The sequence below is a fragment of the Macrotis lagotis genome, chromosome X (assembly GCF_037893015.1).
Source record: "Macrotis lagotis isolate mMagLag1 chromosome X, bilby.v1.9.chrom.fasta, whole genome shotgun sequence".
Lineage (NCBI taxonomy): Eukaryota > Metazoa > Chordata > Mammalia > Peramelemorphia > Peramelidae > Macrotis > Macrotis lagotis.
In genome coordinates, this window is record NC_133666.1 from 144,171,206 (window position 1) to 144,186,873 (window position 15,668).

Consider the following 15,668-nt stretch of genomic DNA (forward strand, 5'->3'; position numbering starts at 1 on the left):
AAAGATCAACAAAGCATCTCTCCCATAATCTAGGATGCATTCTCCTACAAAAACAACCAGCATCAGCTGACAGAAAAGACACTCAGAGGTCCCAAAGAGAGAAGTGCACACTTGAGAACATTGTGGGACTGCCATAGGTAAGAAGGTGTAAATGATACCCTTGTGGCTGGGTGGAGGGAGAGTTGCAACCACAGATCCTTGAAGAACAGAAGTACAGAATGTGAAAGCCATCAGGGACATCTAGTCCAACCCTCTAGACAAAGCCTGGAGAAATAGAGTGGTTTTTCCAAAGTTCCATAGCAAGTTAGTGGAATTGCTGGGATTAGAACGCAGGTCTCCAGTCTAGTCCTGCACTCTTTTCTTTACACTATGCTGCTTTGAGATATTCTAAAATTTGTTCCAGCTTGAGTGACTCGATGGGAATGGGATGACATGCAGATACCACATCAAACAGGGTACCTTCACATCCAGCCAGTTGGACTCATCCTTGAGTCAGTTTTTCACGACTTGGAGAAAAAAAAATGTCTCCGACTGTCAGAAGCTTATCATCTGTGATAAAATGGGTTTTTCAGACTTATATGCATGAAATTGCTGCCTTCGCTTTTTCCTGCCTTATCTTAACTGATGTATATCAAACTCGGGGGCTCTTTGGGGGCTGCTGACTCCTGTTCGGATCGGCAGAGAGAGACTATAAAACGGTCGCTTTACATTTGCCAGGACCCATTGCAGTGTGCTTTCCCATCCAAAAGGAAAGGAAGGCGTCCTTAGACAAATCTGGGAGTCTAAATAAAGATGGGTGGAAACAGATCTCAGCCCTGCTAGAAGCAGAGCTTGGCAGCCGGCTCAGTGTCGCAGTCCGCCCAGCCCCCAGCCCCCGAGACAGCAGCTTGGGGGGGGGGGGGGCGGTTAACCAAATATCTACTTAAGATGCAGAGCGGCCCGTGCGCTAGGGAAGGAGGAGGAGGAGAGCTTGGCAGGTTTCCATCTTTTCCCACTAAATATAGCCTTCTGCAATCAGGCAGCCCTCCTTTCGGTCTGACCTAAATGCCAACCTCTCGTTGGGCCAGAAGGACAAACAGAACCGGCGCAGGTCCCCTTCCCCGCGTCCGGAGACCCAGAGCACACCTTGGGGACCAACAAGGGGAGGGGGCTGGCCCGGGACCCGCAGCCCCAGGATTACGATCCCACGTCTGCAGGCTCCAAATACAGTCTTCTTCCCTCACACCAAGTTGTGAAGGCAGAAGCTGCCCCGACAGACAGCTCCGATGGAGAGGGAACTAGGAGGGACAGCGCGCAGCCCCGGCCCGCGGGGACCACTGAGCGCTGGGGAGACCCAGGCTAAGAAGCCAGGAGCCTGGGGCTGCACTGGGCTTCTCCCTTCCCCGCCCCTTCCCCTTCTTCTTTCCCTGTCCCTCTTTAGCTCCATTTCCCCTCCCTCTTCTTCCCTTTCTTCCCTCTCCCTCTCTTTCTCCTCCTTCTCTTTCCTCTCTCATTCCCTTCATTGGCTTCCCCCTCTCTCTTCCCCCCTCTTTTTTTCTCTTCCTCAATAGCTACAATTCCTCTCCCTCTCTTCCCCTCCCTCTCTTTTTTCTTTTTTTTTTAATTTTAAAGATTTTTATTTATTTTGCGTTTTACAATTTCCCCCTAATCTTACTTCCCTTCCCCCCACCCCCACAGAAGGCAATTTGCCTGTCTTTACATTGTTCCTCCCTCTCTCTTTTCTCTGTTCTCTCTCGATTTATCCTCACTCTTTCTCCTCCTCCTCCTCTCTTCCTCTCTTCCCTTCTTACCCCAGCCTCTCTTTTTTCTCTTCCTCATTAGCTCCAATTCTCCTCCCTCTGTCTCTTCTTCCCTCTTTTCCCCTCCCTCTTCCTTTGTCTTTCCTCTAATCTTTTCCCTCTTCCTTTTTTCTCTTCCCTCTTTCTTTCCCCCTTTCCTCTCTCCCACTTTCCCTTTCTTCCCCTCTTTCTTCTCTCTCTCTCTCTCTCTCTCTCTCTCTCTCTCTCTCTCTCTCTCTCTCTCTCTCTCTCCTCCCACCCGCTCACTCTTTTCCCTTTCCTCCCTCTTTCCTTCCCCCTTCACACCCCCTCCCCTTCATGCCCACTTCCCCTTAGTCAAAAGCAATAAATATAAATCATGGTCATTCTCTATGCATTATATTCAGTTACTTCAGAGCCAAAGTAAATTAAAGACTCTGATTCCAGTGCTGATGCAATCATTAATATGGAAGAAAAAAGAAATGGAACGGACAGGCTTTGTTCTATTTCTGCCATATTATGAGGATAGGAGAGGCAGAGAAAATAACAATGAGAATCACCAAATGGAGAAGAGCACACCCCAAAAAGGGAGGGGAGGCACTACAAAAATGAGATTTTATTTCCATAGCAGAAGGAAATAGGTGTTTCATGAAGATCTGTTTGTTTTGAGAAAGTACAGAAAGGAACTGCTCCAGTTTCTTCATGTGATGGGGACTCTCTAGAGCTTCTTTTGTCCTTTTTTTTTATGGGGAGGGTCCTTTCTCATGTGAAGGTGAGCAGATGATCTTGAGGCAGCCTTCCTTGCAGTCCGGGGTAGGCCCTAAGGATGCTGTCCCCACAAGACCAATCCATCCCTGGATGGCTGCTGCATTTTCCTGTTGAGGTGGGATCTCGGGATGTGAGACCATAGGGGCTGTGCTCTCCTCCGTAGGGGGAGTCTGCTCTGGGAAGCAAAAGCTACATGTTTCCACAGGATCTGGTGTCTTGAGCTCCTTGAATGCATCTCCAGCACTTCCTGCTTCCATTATATGATCTGTGAAAGGTGGGTGAGAATAGAGTGAGTTCTCTAAAAACACCTTTCCACTATGGGGGGGCACAGCTTCACCTTCATGTCTTTCTTACCAGAAGCACGCCACACCTGAGTACCACTCAGAACCTCAGTCTCTTCATCTAACGATCACACCTGCCCTATATACCCTCATGCTTGCTGTGAGAATAATGGATATGAAATCAGTCTGGAAAGCATAAAATACAGAAGTTCAGCATGATTAAAAGAACACCAATAGAACCTGTCCTTGCCACTTACTAGCCTTGTGACCCTGACTCAGTCAAATACATTCTCTGAACAGTAGTATTGTAATATGTGGAAATATATTAAAAGGGCACTCGATTTAGAGTCAGAGAAGCCAGGTTCAAATCTTACCTTCCCCCACCCCTTACTTTTCTACCCATGTGACACTGGACAAGTCACTTCTATTTTTGAGCTTCTGTCTCCTCATTTATAAAATTAGGGTGCTGGATTAGATAACCTTCAAGGTCACTTTCAGTTCTCAAGTCCTCTGGGTAAAGAAGCTGGGGATAATGATGATTTGTCCCTACTTGCCTTACAGGGGGATTGTAGATATCAAAAGGAGTGGATGTGTTGGAGTCAGTAGTAAAACCAACCTGGATTCAACCCTCACTTCTCTGACCCAGACAGGTAGTAGAATCCTGAATAAAAACCTTAATTTCTTAGTTGTAGCTATCACATATCAGCAGAGGGAATTTCCTAATCAGGAGCTCCTTGGAATCATCATCTTGATGTCAGTGAAATGATCAATGAAATCACTGGTCCAGAATGAAATCACTTTTACCAAGTTTGGTAAATTATAAAACCTCTCCAAATATTTTATCACAACTGCTTACCTTTGGAGAGCTTTACTGTTTAAATCTTTTTCCTAGAAGAATTGTCTCAGAAGCACAACTCTTTTAATGACTTACTCCTCAGAGCTCATAGAAATAGCCTCCAGCTCCAGATGCTTTGGGCTGGTCAGTGGTGACACTTAAGTCCCATCAAGATCTCTTAAACAACCTTGGGAAACCATTGACTTGAAACATCCTCCGTCTCTGAACCAGGTATCACTGCCTTTCTCACCCCTTCCAGGTGCAAAGGATCTGGGTAAGGAAAGCTCTGACCTCAGTATGCAGGGGATTGTACAGTCATTTTGTACAGGACAGCCATGGAGACCTGCTCTTGGAAGATGTGTTTGGGACTCAAATACTGTGCTATTGTTTCTGAGTGTAAGTGAGGGCCTTTGGGTGGGGAGGGTCTTCTAGCTCAGGAGTTCTTAAGCATTATTGTGAGTCATGGGTCCTTTTGAAAGTTTGATGAAGCCTCTGGACTCCTCAGAAAATAGGTTTGTGTGAAGGGGGGAGCAGGCAATTTGGGTTGTGACTTGTTCATGATCACATAGCTATTAAGTGTCTGAGGTTCAGTTTTAACACTAGGGTCCTCCTGACTTCAGGGTCAATGTTTTATCACTGCATCCCCTAGCTGCCCATCCAGAATGTTTTTCAATAATTGAAGGAAATTCTAAATTTCATTTAGAGGTCAGTGAAAATGATGTAATTATTTTTTCCCATTCAACTTCATGGACCCCTTCAATCCTATTCACAGGGGAATTTTTCCTTGGGAATTTATGGACCACCTCCTTATTTTATAGTTGAAGGAGATCCAAAGAGAATAAGTAACGATGCAGGGAGGCAACACTCGAGTATAGAGAGAAAAACCCTGAATTTGAAGTCAGAAGGACTGAGTTCCAAATCATTAACAATGGTGTGACTTTGGACAAATCACCAAACCCTTCTAGGCTCTTCATCTGTAAAAGGAGAGGTGAGAGAAATTATTATCAATAACCAATGATGTGAGGAGATTCAAGAATTGCCCTCTTTTTCTAAAGTCTTTCAAAACTACTCTGAGATTGAATTAACTATCTTCAATCTTGATCAGATTGTACCCAACCTTTGACTTGTTTAGTTGGGGATAAATTCTTTGAATAGATTGCATAAGGTTGGGTAACTTAGAAGTAAAGGGGTGAGGCTAGGTGGCACAGTGGATAGAGCACCTGCCCTGGAGTCAGGAGTACCTGAGTTCAAATCCAGCCTCCAACACTTAATAATTACCTAGCTGTGTGGCCTTGGGCAAGCCACTTAACCCCATTTGCCTTGAAAAAAACATAAAAAAAAAGAAGTAAAGGATATAACCAAAGTTCATTAGGAACAGATCCAACTGTTTATTGCACTATTCATTCTCTCATTAATCATTAACTAATCAGTTGATTGCCATCCTCAGGAACACCCTTCTTCAAAGGGTCTATAAGCCATGAACCTGATCGCTATGATTGTCATTGGCAGTCAAGAGCACTATTGACCTTTCATTAAAAATGCTAGCATTATTTTTAAGAAGTGACTACCCAGAAACTATCTTTCAAACTTCTTAAATGCCACTTAAATCTCACTTCCTTTCAGCTTTGCCATTCTGTTCTCCATTTTAGACAGACTGAGAACACATTGTATTTTATATTTAAAATATATGTGTTTGTTCTTTGGTCTCCCAGTGTAGTAACTTTAATAAGTAACTTTAATAAGTTACTACACTGGGAGACCAAGGAACAAACCAGGAGCCTTTGAGAGTGTTTATCCTTTAGCAAGGGTCCCCAGAGTAGGGAACATGCATGCTCCATGTGATGGTCCTTCATTCCAACAGAACCCAGGGTACCTCTCTATTAAATTAATATTTAGAACAGGCAAATCAAGAGCCTTAAAGGACCAATTCATCTTAGGTGAAAGGTAGATAATATGACATAGGCTTGGAAGTTGGAAAGATCTGGGTTCAAATACAACTAAATGACCCTAAGTATCACATCCTCTTTGATCTTTAATCTCATCTGTAAAATGGGGCTAAAAATCTACCTCACAGGGTTGTTGTAAAAGTTGTAAAGTTGTAAAAGGCAAATGAAAAAGTAGGGGGGGGGAAATGTGCAAACCTTAAAGTATTAAATAGGAGCATTTAAAAACAAACACACAAAACTAATCCCCCTGCATTTAATTGATTGCTTCAGTGCAGAAGGCATATTTCATAGTCTCAAAAAAATGTTATCCTTGGAAGGGACTTAGAGCTCATCAGGAAAACCTTTTCATTGTATAGAGAAGTCTAAGGTTAATCAACTGAAGAGCAGCAGGACCAGGAATCAAAATTTCCAGTCCTAGAGGGGGACACTTTCTCCATTGCCTCTCATATTTGTAAACTAAACACTTTAGAAATGTTTGCCTTTCTGTCTTTACTCCAGATGGCACAGTGGATAGAGCACTGGCCTTGGATTCAGGAGGGTGGGGAATCAAATCCAGCCTCAGACATTCACTTAACCCTGATTGCCTCACATTCAGGGCCATCTCAAATCATTCTGATTCCTATCTGGCCACTGAACCCAGATGGCTCTGGAGGAGAAAGTGAGTTTGGTGACTTAGCACAGCCCCCCTCACTCAATTCGCTGCTTGACATGGAATCACCACACTGATGTCATGGTCTTCTTTGAAAATGAAAGGCAGGGTGGCTAGGTGGTGCAGTGGATAGAGCACCGGCCTTGGAGTCAGGAGTACCTGAGTTCAAATCCGACCTCAGATACTTAATAATTACCTAGCTGTGTGGCCTTGGGCAAGCCACTTAACCCCATTGCCTTGCAAAAAACTAAAAAAAAAAGATGAAGGGTAAACATTATTCCTTTTGTTGAATAACCAACCAGGCTGTGTGAACAATCAGCCTTAGCTCAGACAATCAGTTAAGTATTCATTAATTGCCCAAATGTGCCAGGCAACTGGTGGCTACTGTACAGGGCCCTCATCTTCATTAGTTCAAGTCCAGCCTCAAACACTTACTAGCTAGGTTACCCTGGGCCAGTCACCTAACTCTATTTGCTTCAGTTTCTCTGTAAAATGAGAATATAATAATGGCACTTCCCTCCTAAGTGTTGTTGTAAAGATCAGATGAGATATAGCACGTTTATCCTAGCTATCCTAGCTATTATTTTTTTTTTGAGGGTATCTAGGTGACACAGTGAGTAGAGTACCAGCCCTAGAATCAAGGAAGATTCATTTTTGTGAGTTCAAATCTGCTCTCAGACACTTTTTCTTTTTTGGTTTTTGCAAGGAATAGGATTAAGTGATTTGCCCAAGGCCACACAGCTAGGTAATTATTAAGTGTCTGAGTTTAGATTTGAACTCAAGTCCTCCTGACTCTAGGGCTGGTGCTCTATCCACTGTGCCACCTGGCTGTCTCTCTCAAACACTTTAGCTGTGTAAGCCTGGGTTTACTTGGATATTTGAAATGACTTACTTCACTTTGTTTGCTTCAGTTTCCTCATCTGTAAAATGAGTTGAAGAAAGAAATGGCAAATTACTCCAGTAACTTTGTCAAGAAGACCTCAACTGAGGTCATGAAGAGTTAACTATCAACAATTATTTTTTATTATTTCATTAATGTGGGTCACTCCCTACTTGGAGACTCCCTTAACCAAGGCAGATTTTAAAGAGTTGTCTACAGGGCTGACAAATTAAGTGATTTACACAGGATGTCATAATTAATATGTACGGGAGGCTCAAGACTTGAACCCAGGTCTCTCGCCCCAAGATCCACTCATAGATTCTCTAGTTAAGTCTTCACTGTCCCCATTTACTTCTGTGGTTTTCCTAGACACACCAATCCCAGGAGAGGTGAGTGAAAGATCCTCTCTCCTCTGGCTGTTAAGTCAGATGTGACTTTAACCTTTGTTCACCTGAATAAACATGTCACCTGAGGAGCTTCCGCCTTCCCCAAACACCCAAGGCCCTTGGGAACTTCAGAAATAAATCAAAATCCCCCTGGGGTTCCAAACTTGTTAGGTGGATGTCACTGTAGTTCCCACCACAGCTACCACATACACACAGACATATATAATGCACATTTTGCTCAGGAGTCAACCTTGTAATTAAATATCGGTTTTTAATGTATTTTCATATTCACCCAGATAAAATGAGATAATAAGGGGCGACCTTGAACCAGAGGTCCTCTAAAAGCTTTGTGGAAAGGAGGGGTGGGGTAGACAGCTTGGGGAATGGGAGTAGGCCAAGGATACAAGCTAGGGAAGAGGGGCCCACTCAAGCCTAGTTACATACCCTCTATGGAGGTCTGATCTCTTAATGGCTGAGACTGTTCTCCCTTCCTCCTGAAGAAGCAGACCATCATGATAAAAAAGCAGCAAAAGATAGCACACACGCACAGCCCCAGGACCGTGTAGACCAGGGCCAGCTGTCCCGGGTGCCCACTCAGCTTCTGGTCCAATTGCAGCAGGGGACCTGTGGTGGCTAAAACAGAAACATGGATTACGAGCATCATTCAGACAGGTGCGATCAGCAGGTAGCCAGAAAAGGAGATTCAGGGCAGGCCAGCGTGTCACAGGGGTGACACAGGGCTACCTGTCCCTTACGCTGCCACTATTCAAGGGGTCAAAGAGTGTATTTGTGAAGGGTTGGTGGGGAGGAAGTGGAGCAAGAGGGCCTTTACTTTGGTCTTTGACCTAGAGACCCTACTTCTCTTATTCTCTTTCATTTCTCCTTCTCAACAGTAAATAATTAGTAGTTCACAGTGTTAGAAAGCACCACAGGGTGACTGATTCTTTGTACATGTTCCCATAATAATATATGGTTTTGCATACATCATCTCATTAGATCTTCACAACAGTGTAGGTGCTATCATCAACCCAAATTTACAGATGAAGAAACTGAGGCTGAAAAGGTTAAAGAAGAAGATCATGGAGCCATGGGAAAAAAAGTGAATGGGAGGTCATATTCAGCTGAGGGGAATCCTGAGTCAGACTGACCTCTCTCTCCTTGGAGAGGGTAGATAGTTTTCACATCCTCCTCCTCTTGGCTTGGGAGACATTTGCCTTTGTTTTTAAAGCATTACTTTGTGTCTCAAGTTGGCAAATGTGATAATTAAACAAAAATGTTTAATTCTTACTAAAAGAATTTAAGAAGAGCCTCTCTTTATCCTAAAGCAAAAGTACCAAACATACTGCTGCTCCCAGGCAGTGTTACTTTCCAACATTGGTACGAAACTAGATTAGAATATAATTAGGAAATATTTCAAGAAATAAATAAAATTTCAAAAGAATATAGATAATGTTACCATGGGGTTTTCTAAGTCAATATATTGCCTGCAGGAATCCTTACACACAGAATTGGACTCCACATTCTAGAAGGGAAAAATGTTTGGTTTGGACTAAAACTGCAGGCTCAGAGACTAATTTAAAACCATTAGACAAATTGCAAGATTAGTATTGGACAGCTATACATCTAGCAAAAAAATTGGGAGTTGGTATATCTCTAGAGATAAAATCATGAAATGATAAGAGCAAGTTTTGAAGGGAACAAAAGCTTGTTTTTTCATTTTCCTTTAAATTGAAGGTGGTCACTTGTCATATCTTGTTTGAAGAAGCCAGTCGTGCCCCACCAAGGGCTGGGGGGGAGTAAGTTTAAGGTGGCTAGGTGGCAAAGTGGATAGAGTACGGGCACTGGAGTCAGGAGGACCTGAGTTCAAATGTGGCCTCAATTACATGACCCTTACTAGCTGTCTGACCTTGGGCATGTCACATAATCCTGATTGCCTTGTACCCAGGGTCATCTCCACTGGTCCTGATTCATATCTGTCCACTGGACGCAGATGGCTCTAGAGGAGAAAGTGAAGCTGGTGACTTAGCTCAGCATCCTCCTCACTCAAATCCAATTCATGTGTCTGTCATGGCATGACCTCCCTGATATCATGGTCTTCTGGAAGAAGACAACAATCAGAAAAGGAAAGTTGAGTCTCTGAAGGGTGGAACTAGGAAAACTACCTACAGAAAAGGAGGGAAGGGAAGGGAGTTGTAGGGAGCATGCTCAGTGGGTTCACTGACTTAGGATATAGGTTTGCAGCCTAGTGAGAGTTCAAGGCTTGCTAGGTTCTCTTCCTAATGTCTCACTGCACCTTCCCCACCTGACCCTAGTCTAGACCTAGAGTTTTTTCTACTATGCCCTGGCCTTTAAAAACAAAGCCTTTGAGGCTGATTCTCCTCTTTTAGGAGCCCCCAGTTTAGGTTGGTATGACAGCTCCCCAAAATAACTCCTCTCCAGTTCCTTACACACTAGACTTAGGATCATAGATCTAGAAGAACCCCATGAGGTCATTTGATTCAATCACCTCATTTTACAATAAATACACTGAGGCCCAAGAAGGTTAAATACCTTGCCCCAAATTATATGGGTAGTAATATGGGTAGTAATGTTAGAGGTAGAATTTGAATCCAGGTCTTCTGCTCCAGAAGTCAAGCTCTTTCTACTGTGCCAGCATTACCTTTTTCTTAAGTTTGTTTTTTTGTTTTTTTTTTTTTTAGGTTTTTACAAGGCAAATGGGGTTAAGTGGCTTGCCCAAGGCCACACAGCTAGGTAATTATTAAGTATCTGAGACCAGATCTGAACTCAGGCACCCTGACTCCAGCTCTATCCACCGCGCCCCCTAGCTGCCCCCATTACCTTTTTTAAACATCCAAAAGTCACTCACCTTGGCTTTGCTCTTTCCAGTCACATATCTCAATTTCCTGAGACCCCCCCCCATCCATCAACATACCTAGTTTGCCCTGGCTCTCAACTGGTATTCCCCCTCTTATTGATGTTGGTGGGCATCCTTTAGAAATAAAGATGTATACACTGATGAGACAAGGGAACTCATTATAATTCTGAGCAGCTAGGTGGCAATGTGGATAAAGCACTGAACCTAGAGTCAAGAGACCACAGTTCAAATCCTGATATATTTACTAAACTCTGTGACCCTGGACAGATCACTGAAACTCTGTCTGCCCCAGTTTCCTCATCTGCAAAACAGAGTGGATAATAATAACCCCAAGGTATTGTTTAGAAAGTCGAATGAGAGAAAATTTATAAAACATTTTGTGAAACTTATAGTTCTATAATTCATTGTTCAATTATTTCTGAGTTTTCATGACCCCATTGGAAGTTTTCTTTGTAGAGATACAGGATGGTTTGCCATTTCCTTCTCCAGATCATTTTACAGATGAAGAAAGTGAGACAAACTGGGTTAAGTGACTTGCCCAAGGTCACATAGCTAGTAAATATCTGAGGCTGGATTTGGAAACATGAATCTTCAGGCCTGATGCTTTATCCCCTGCACCACCTAGCTGCCTTATATAATTTTGCTATATAACTACTCTCTATTATTAGAAAGGACTCTGGACTGGAGGTTAAGATGCAGGATTCTAGTCCTGGTTTGGTCATTAAGCAGCTGAGTGACTTGAGCAGGTCCCTCCCTTAACCCTGAAAAGTGCCCAAGCCTAACTTTTTTTGTAGGGTGGGGTGGGGAAGAGAATGATATTGCTATCTTCATCACCTGAATTTACCTGGATTCCTAATTATATCAATGCTTCCTCTCCTTGATGTTTCCTGGGGGAGAAACTTGTGGCAGACTAAGATTAAAAAAAGAGGAACAGAAACCACAGCCTGGAAGGAAATCATGCAGGTAGGAGGAAGGAAAGAATCCTTTGAGTGGGAAAGACAAGAACCACTTCTATTTCACTGGTTTCATAAGAGGGTAAACCAGACCTAAGCTTTCCCCACACACCCCAATGCCAAGCTCCCAAGATTCCATACCTGCCCCAAATAGAGAACAAGATGTTTTCTGCCTTACATCTAGTTCATGCAACAAAGCAGAAAAAGTCTCCTACTCTTTAATAGGGGTGGAGAGACCCAGGGATGCTATCTAAGGTCCTTCCCAGGGAGGGACATCATTTTTCCCCAGTGCAATTCTAATAAAGTCACCACAAGGGGACAGTAGCTCCCAGCTTTTCATAGTCATCTTTTGATGAACAGAAAGCTGCTGTTTCCTTTAAACCTTGTTGCCAATTTAAAAACCAATCTAAAGTTAGATCTTCCATTTTCCTTGTTGCACCTGTCCCTCTCCTCCTTTCCATTCCCACTGAGATGAAGTTATTTGAGAAACAATAGGAAATACTAGGGGAAAGTGGTGCCTGTCATGCTTTATTGCCCTCTAGAAGGGACTGTAAGATCAGGGGCCCCCTTAGTCAACTGTTGAGGAAATGATGCTCCTTTCCCTTAGTCGAATGTGATGGGCTTCCATGGACTTGGCACCCTGGCCCAGGTGCACTCTAGCTGTGTGACCTTGCAGGTCAACTTCTCCAAGCTTCAGTTTCATCATCTGTAAAATGGATAGGCAGCATGGAGTTGCATTTGAAAAGTTGGGCTCAATTTTAGGAAGACGGATTCAAATCACTTAACTTCGACAAACAACTCTCTTGAGACTATAAATTACCAAGCAGGTGAAACCTTGCATTGAAAGAATAACCCTATAATGAATTACAGAAACTGATACTGAAGGAATACATTAACAACAACATAGTGAATAATTCAACCTTTATAGATGGATCTCCTCTCAGAGCTAGGACAACCCTAAGAAACTGGCTATGGACAATGCTATCCCCACCCAGAGGAAGAAAAACAAATAAAAAAAACCCTATAGAATCTGAATGAACATTACATTCACTTTTTAAAAATGCCTGTTATGTATTTCTTTCCTATCTCATGGTTTTCTTTTTCTCCCTTGGTCCTAATTCCTCTTTCAGAAAATGACTAATCTGTAAACATGTTAAACACAAATGAATATGTACAATATTTACCCAACTGTTTACCGCTAAATGGGGGGTATGGGAAGGAAGAGTAGAAGGAAATTATGCAATTTAAAAATATGCAAATACATGAGGATGAATGTTGAAAAACTTTCATAACATGTAATTGGAAAAATAAAATAAAATATCAACTGAAAAAATAAAGAGTACTCTATGCCATTGAGGATCACACAGCCAATCCAAAAACCATACCTTGCAATAATAGCTTGCATTTGAATCTCTCTAGTCTACTGCATACTTCCTATATGGCCCCAGGCAAGTCACTTTCCTCTCTGCTTCTCAGTATCCTCATCTATAAAATAAGAGCTGCTAGACAAGAGCAGAATTCCTAAACTTTTCTGCATCGTAGACTACTTGGGCAAACTGATGAAACATATAGACCTCTTCTCAGGAGTATGCTTTAAAAATAAAATACATTGGATTATAAAGGAAACCCATTATATCCAAAAAAATTACATGAACTGATGCTGAATGAAATGAGTGAAACCAGAAGAACTCTACACAGTAGTAGCAGCATTGTATAGTGATCAACTATGATAGACTTAGCTCTTCTCAGTAATAAAATGATCCAAGACAATTCTTTTTTTTTTCTTTTTTAGGTTTTTGCAAGGCAGTGGGATTAAGCAGCTTGCCCAAGGCCATACTGCTAGGTAATTATTGTGTCTGAGGCTGCATTTGAACTCAAGTACTCTTGACTCCAGGGTGGGTGCTCTATCCACTGAGACACCTAGCCACCCTAATCCAAGACAATTCTAAAAGATTTGTGATAGAAAATTCCATCCACATTCAGAGAAAGAATATGAAGTCTGACTACAGATCAAAGCAAACTACTATTACTTTTTAAAATTTATTTTTTTTGTTTTTTCTTTTTCATGGGTTTTCCCTTTTGGGGATTTGATTTTTCTTTCACAACATGACTAACATAAAAATATGTGTAATATGATTGTGCATATTAGTTTACTTGCTATCTTTGTGTGGGAGAAAGGAAGGGTAGGAGGGAGAAAATTTTACAAAAATGAATCTTTACATAAAAACTCTCTTTACATATAATTAGAAAAGCAAATTACTATTAAAAAATAAAATACAGTTAACAAAATTCACAGATTCCAGGTTAAATGGATTTAAAGATCTGAAAAGCCTTCTACTCCAGCCTCAGATCTAGGTTACTATTCCATTTGAATGCAACCATGAAGTCAAGTTTAAATCATATTATGTCATTTTCATCAAGATGAAACCAAATTAATAATAATAAATAGCAATAATAGCTAGCATTTGTATTACATTTAAAGATTTGCAAAATAGTACAACTAGTGTTTTATAAATATCTCATTTGATCCTCACAACAACAATTCTGGAAGGTAAATACTTAATTCTCTAGTGCTTATTAGCATTTGGTACATAGTTGGTACTTAATAAAGGTTTTTTGAATGAGCTTCCTTTTTTTTTCGGTCAAGGGAACTGAAGCAAAATGCTTTGTCTAGGATCACACAGTTATTAAATGTCTGATAGACTAGATTTGAACTCATGTCTTCCTGACTTCAGGTCCACTGAACCACCTCATTGCTTTTATTTTATCCTCGAACTTATACTCATTCAATCCTAGGAGGTAGATACTATCATTATTGCCATTTCTATAGATGAAGAAGGCACACAGAGGTTAAGTGACTTGCCCAGCATGGAGTCTGGATTTCAATTTAGATCTTCCTGGGTCCAGGTACAAAACTCTATCCACTGAACCACTTATCTGCCTATAAGTTATAAATTATGATCAACAACAAGCCCAGCCCTTGATGGGGAAAGAAATTGAGAAAGGACATAGGTGTTATAGGACAAGTGACAGAGAGATAGATTCCCCGCCTTACCAGGGCTCTCTTCCCCCCTCCTCCATTTGTCTTGTTGTTGGGAATGGGAAAAGCCAAAAGTAGATGGTATTCTTTGTATATATATATCAGACTCAGGACTCATTTTTAAGTCCTGGTTGCCTCCTTGAGTCAATGCTTTTCATAATTAAAAGCAATTCTGTAGGTTACTTGTGTCTGTCTGTACCCTACACATTGCCTACTTTGGGAATAAGATAGGGGAACTTTCCATGTCCAGGTGGGACTGAGAATAGCCTTCACAGATTTCAGAGTAATAAAACTATGGGACTGTGGCCAGGGCAGAATAGAATTATAGAGGAATTAACACAGTAGTCAAGAAGAGAACTAATTTCTAAACTTTTTCTAAAACGCAGATCTTTTGTGGCCTGATGTGATAGACTCTTAGCCCTGAAATTTTCAGAAAACACCTATCCCTATCTGACTTCAAACAGGACCACATCTAAGCGGGGGGGGGGGGGGGGGGGGGGTGCTAGGTAGCCCCCAAACTTCCTGTTTACACCTCCAAATGACTCCCCTGAAGGAGGCCTACTCTTTAAAGCTTCATAAGAAAGACAATGAAATGGAGAGAGAGAGAGAGAGAGAGAGAGAGAGATTGAGTCAGGGAAATGATGCTGGGCTTGAGAGTGACAGATTGCTATTATTATCCATAGGCACCATAGGATCTGAGATTTGGAAGTGGAAACGACTTTTGAAGTCATAGAGTTCGACCCATTTTACAGATGAGAAAACTGAGCCTGAGCAAAGATGCAGTTTACCCAAAGTCAACCAGGTAATAAATGACAGAGCAGATATTCAGACTCAGGTTGTCAGGCTCCACTGCAGTATTTCCATTTCAGCATGTTAGTTATACAGCCTATACAGTGGATGGAGCACTGGCCTTGGAGACAGGAGGATAGTAGTTCAAATTCAGCCTCAGACACTTGACTCTTACTAGCTGTACTATCTTGGGCAAGTCACTTAACCCTAATTGCCTGGCATCTAGGGCCATCTCCAGTCATTCTGATTCATATCTGGCCACTGGACCCAGATGGCTCTGGAGGAGACAGTGAGGCTGGTGACTTAATACAGCTCTCCTCACTCTAATCCAATCCACATGCTTGTCTTGGTATCATCTCCCTGATATTGTGGTCTTCTTCAAAAATGAAGGACAAACATTGTGCCATACAATTTTGTTGTTTAGTTGTTTCTGTGACCCTGTGTTTATGATTGTGATAAAGATACTGGAGTGGTTTATCATTTCCTTCTGCAGTTCATTTGACAGATGA

The 15,668-nt window shown here is 42.0% G+C and overlaps 1 protein-coding gene across 1 annotated transcript in view; it reads right to left on the reverse strand.

Moving 5' to 3' along the window:
- Positions 1-2,212: 2,212 nt before the first annotated feature.
- TNFRSF13B (TNF receptor superfamily member 13B) overlaps positions 2,213-15,668 on the reverse strand; it is a 40,571-nt gene continuing 27,115 nt past the window's right edge. The window contains exons 4-5 of the mRNA XM_074201655.1: positions 7,947-8,135; positions 2,213-2,790 (exon numbers count right to left, since the gene is read on the reverse strand). Of these exons, the coding sequence (XP_074057756.1) occupies positions 2,501-2,790; positions 7,947-8,135 (479 nt within the window). The 3' untranslated portion in view covers positions 2,213-2,500. The remainder of the gene's footprint in view (positions 2,791-7,946; positions 8,136-15,668) is intronic.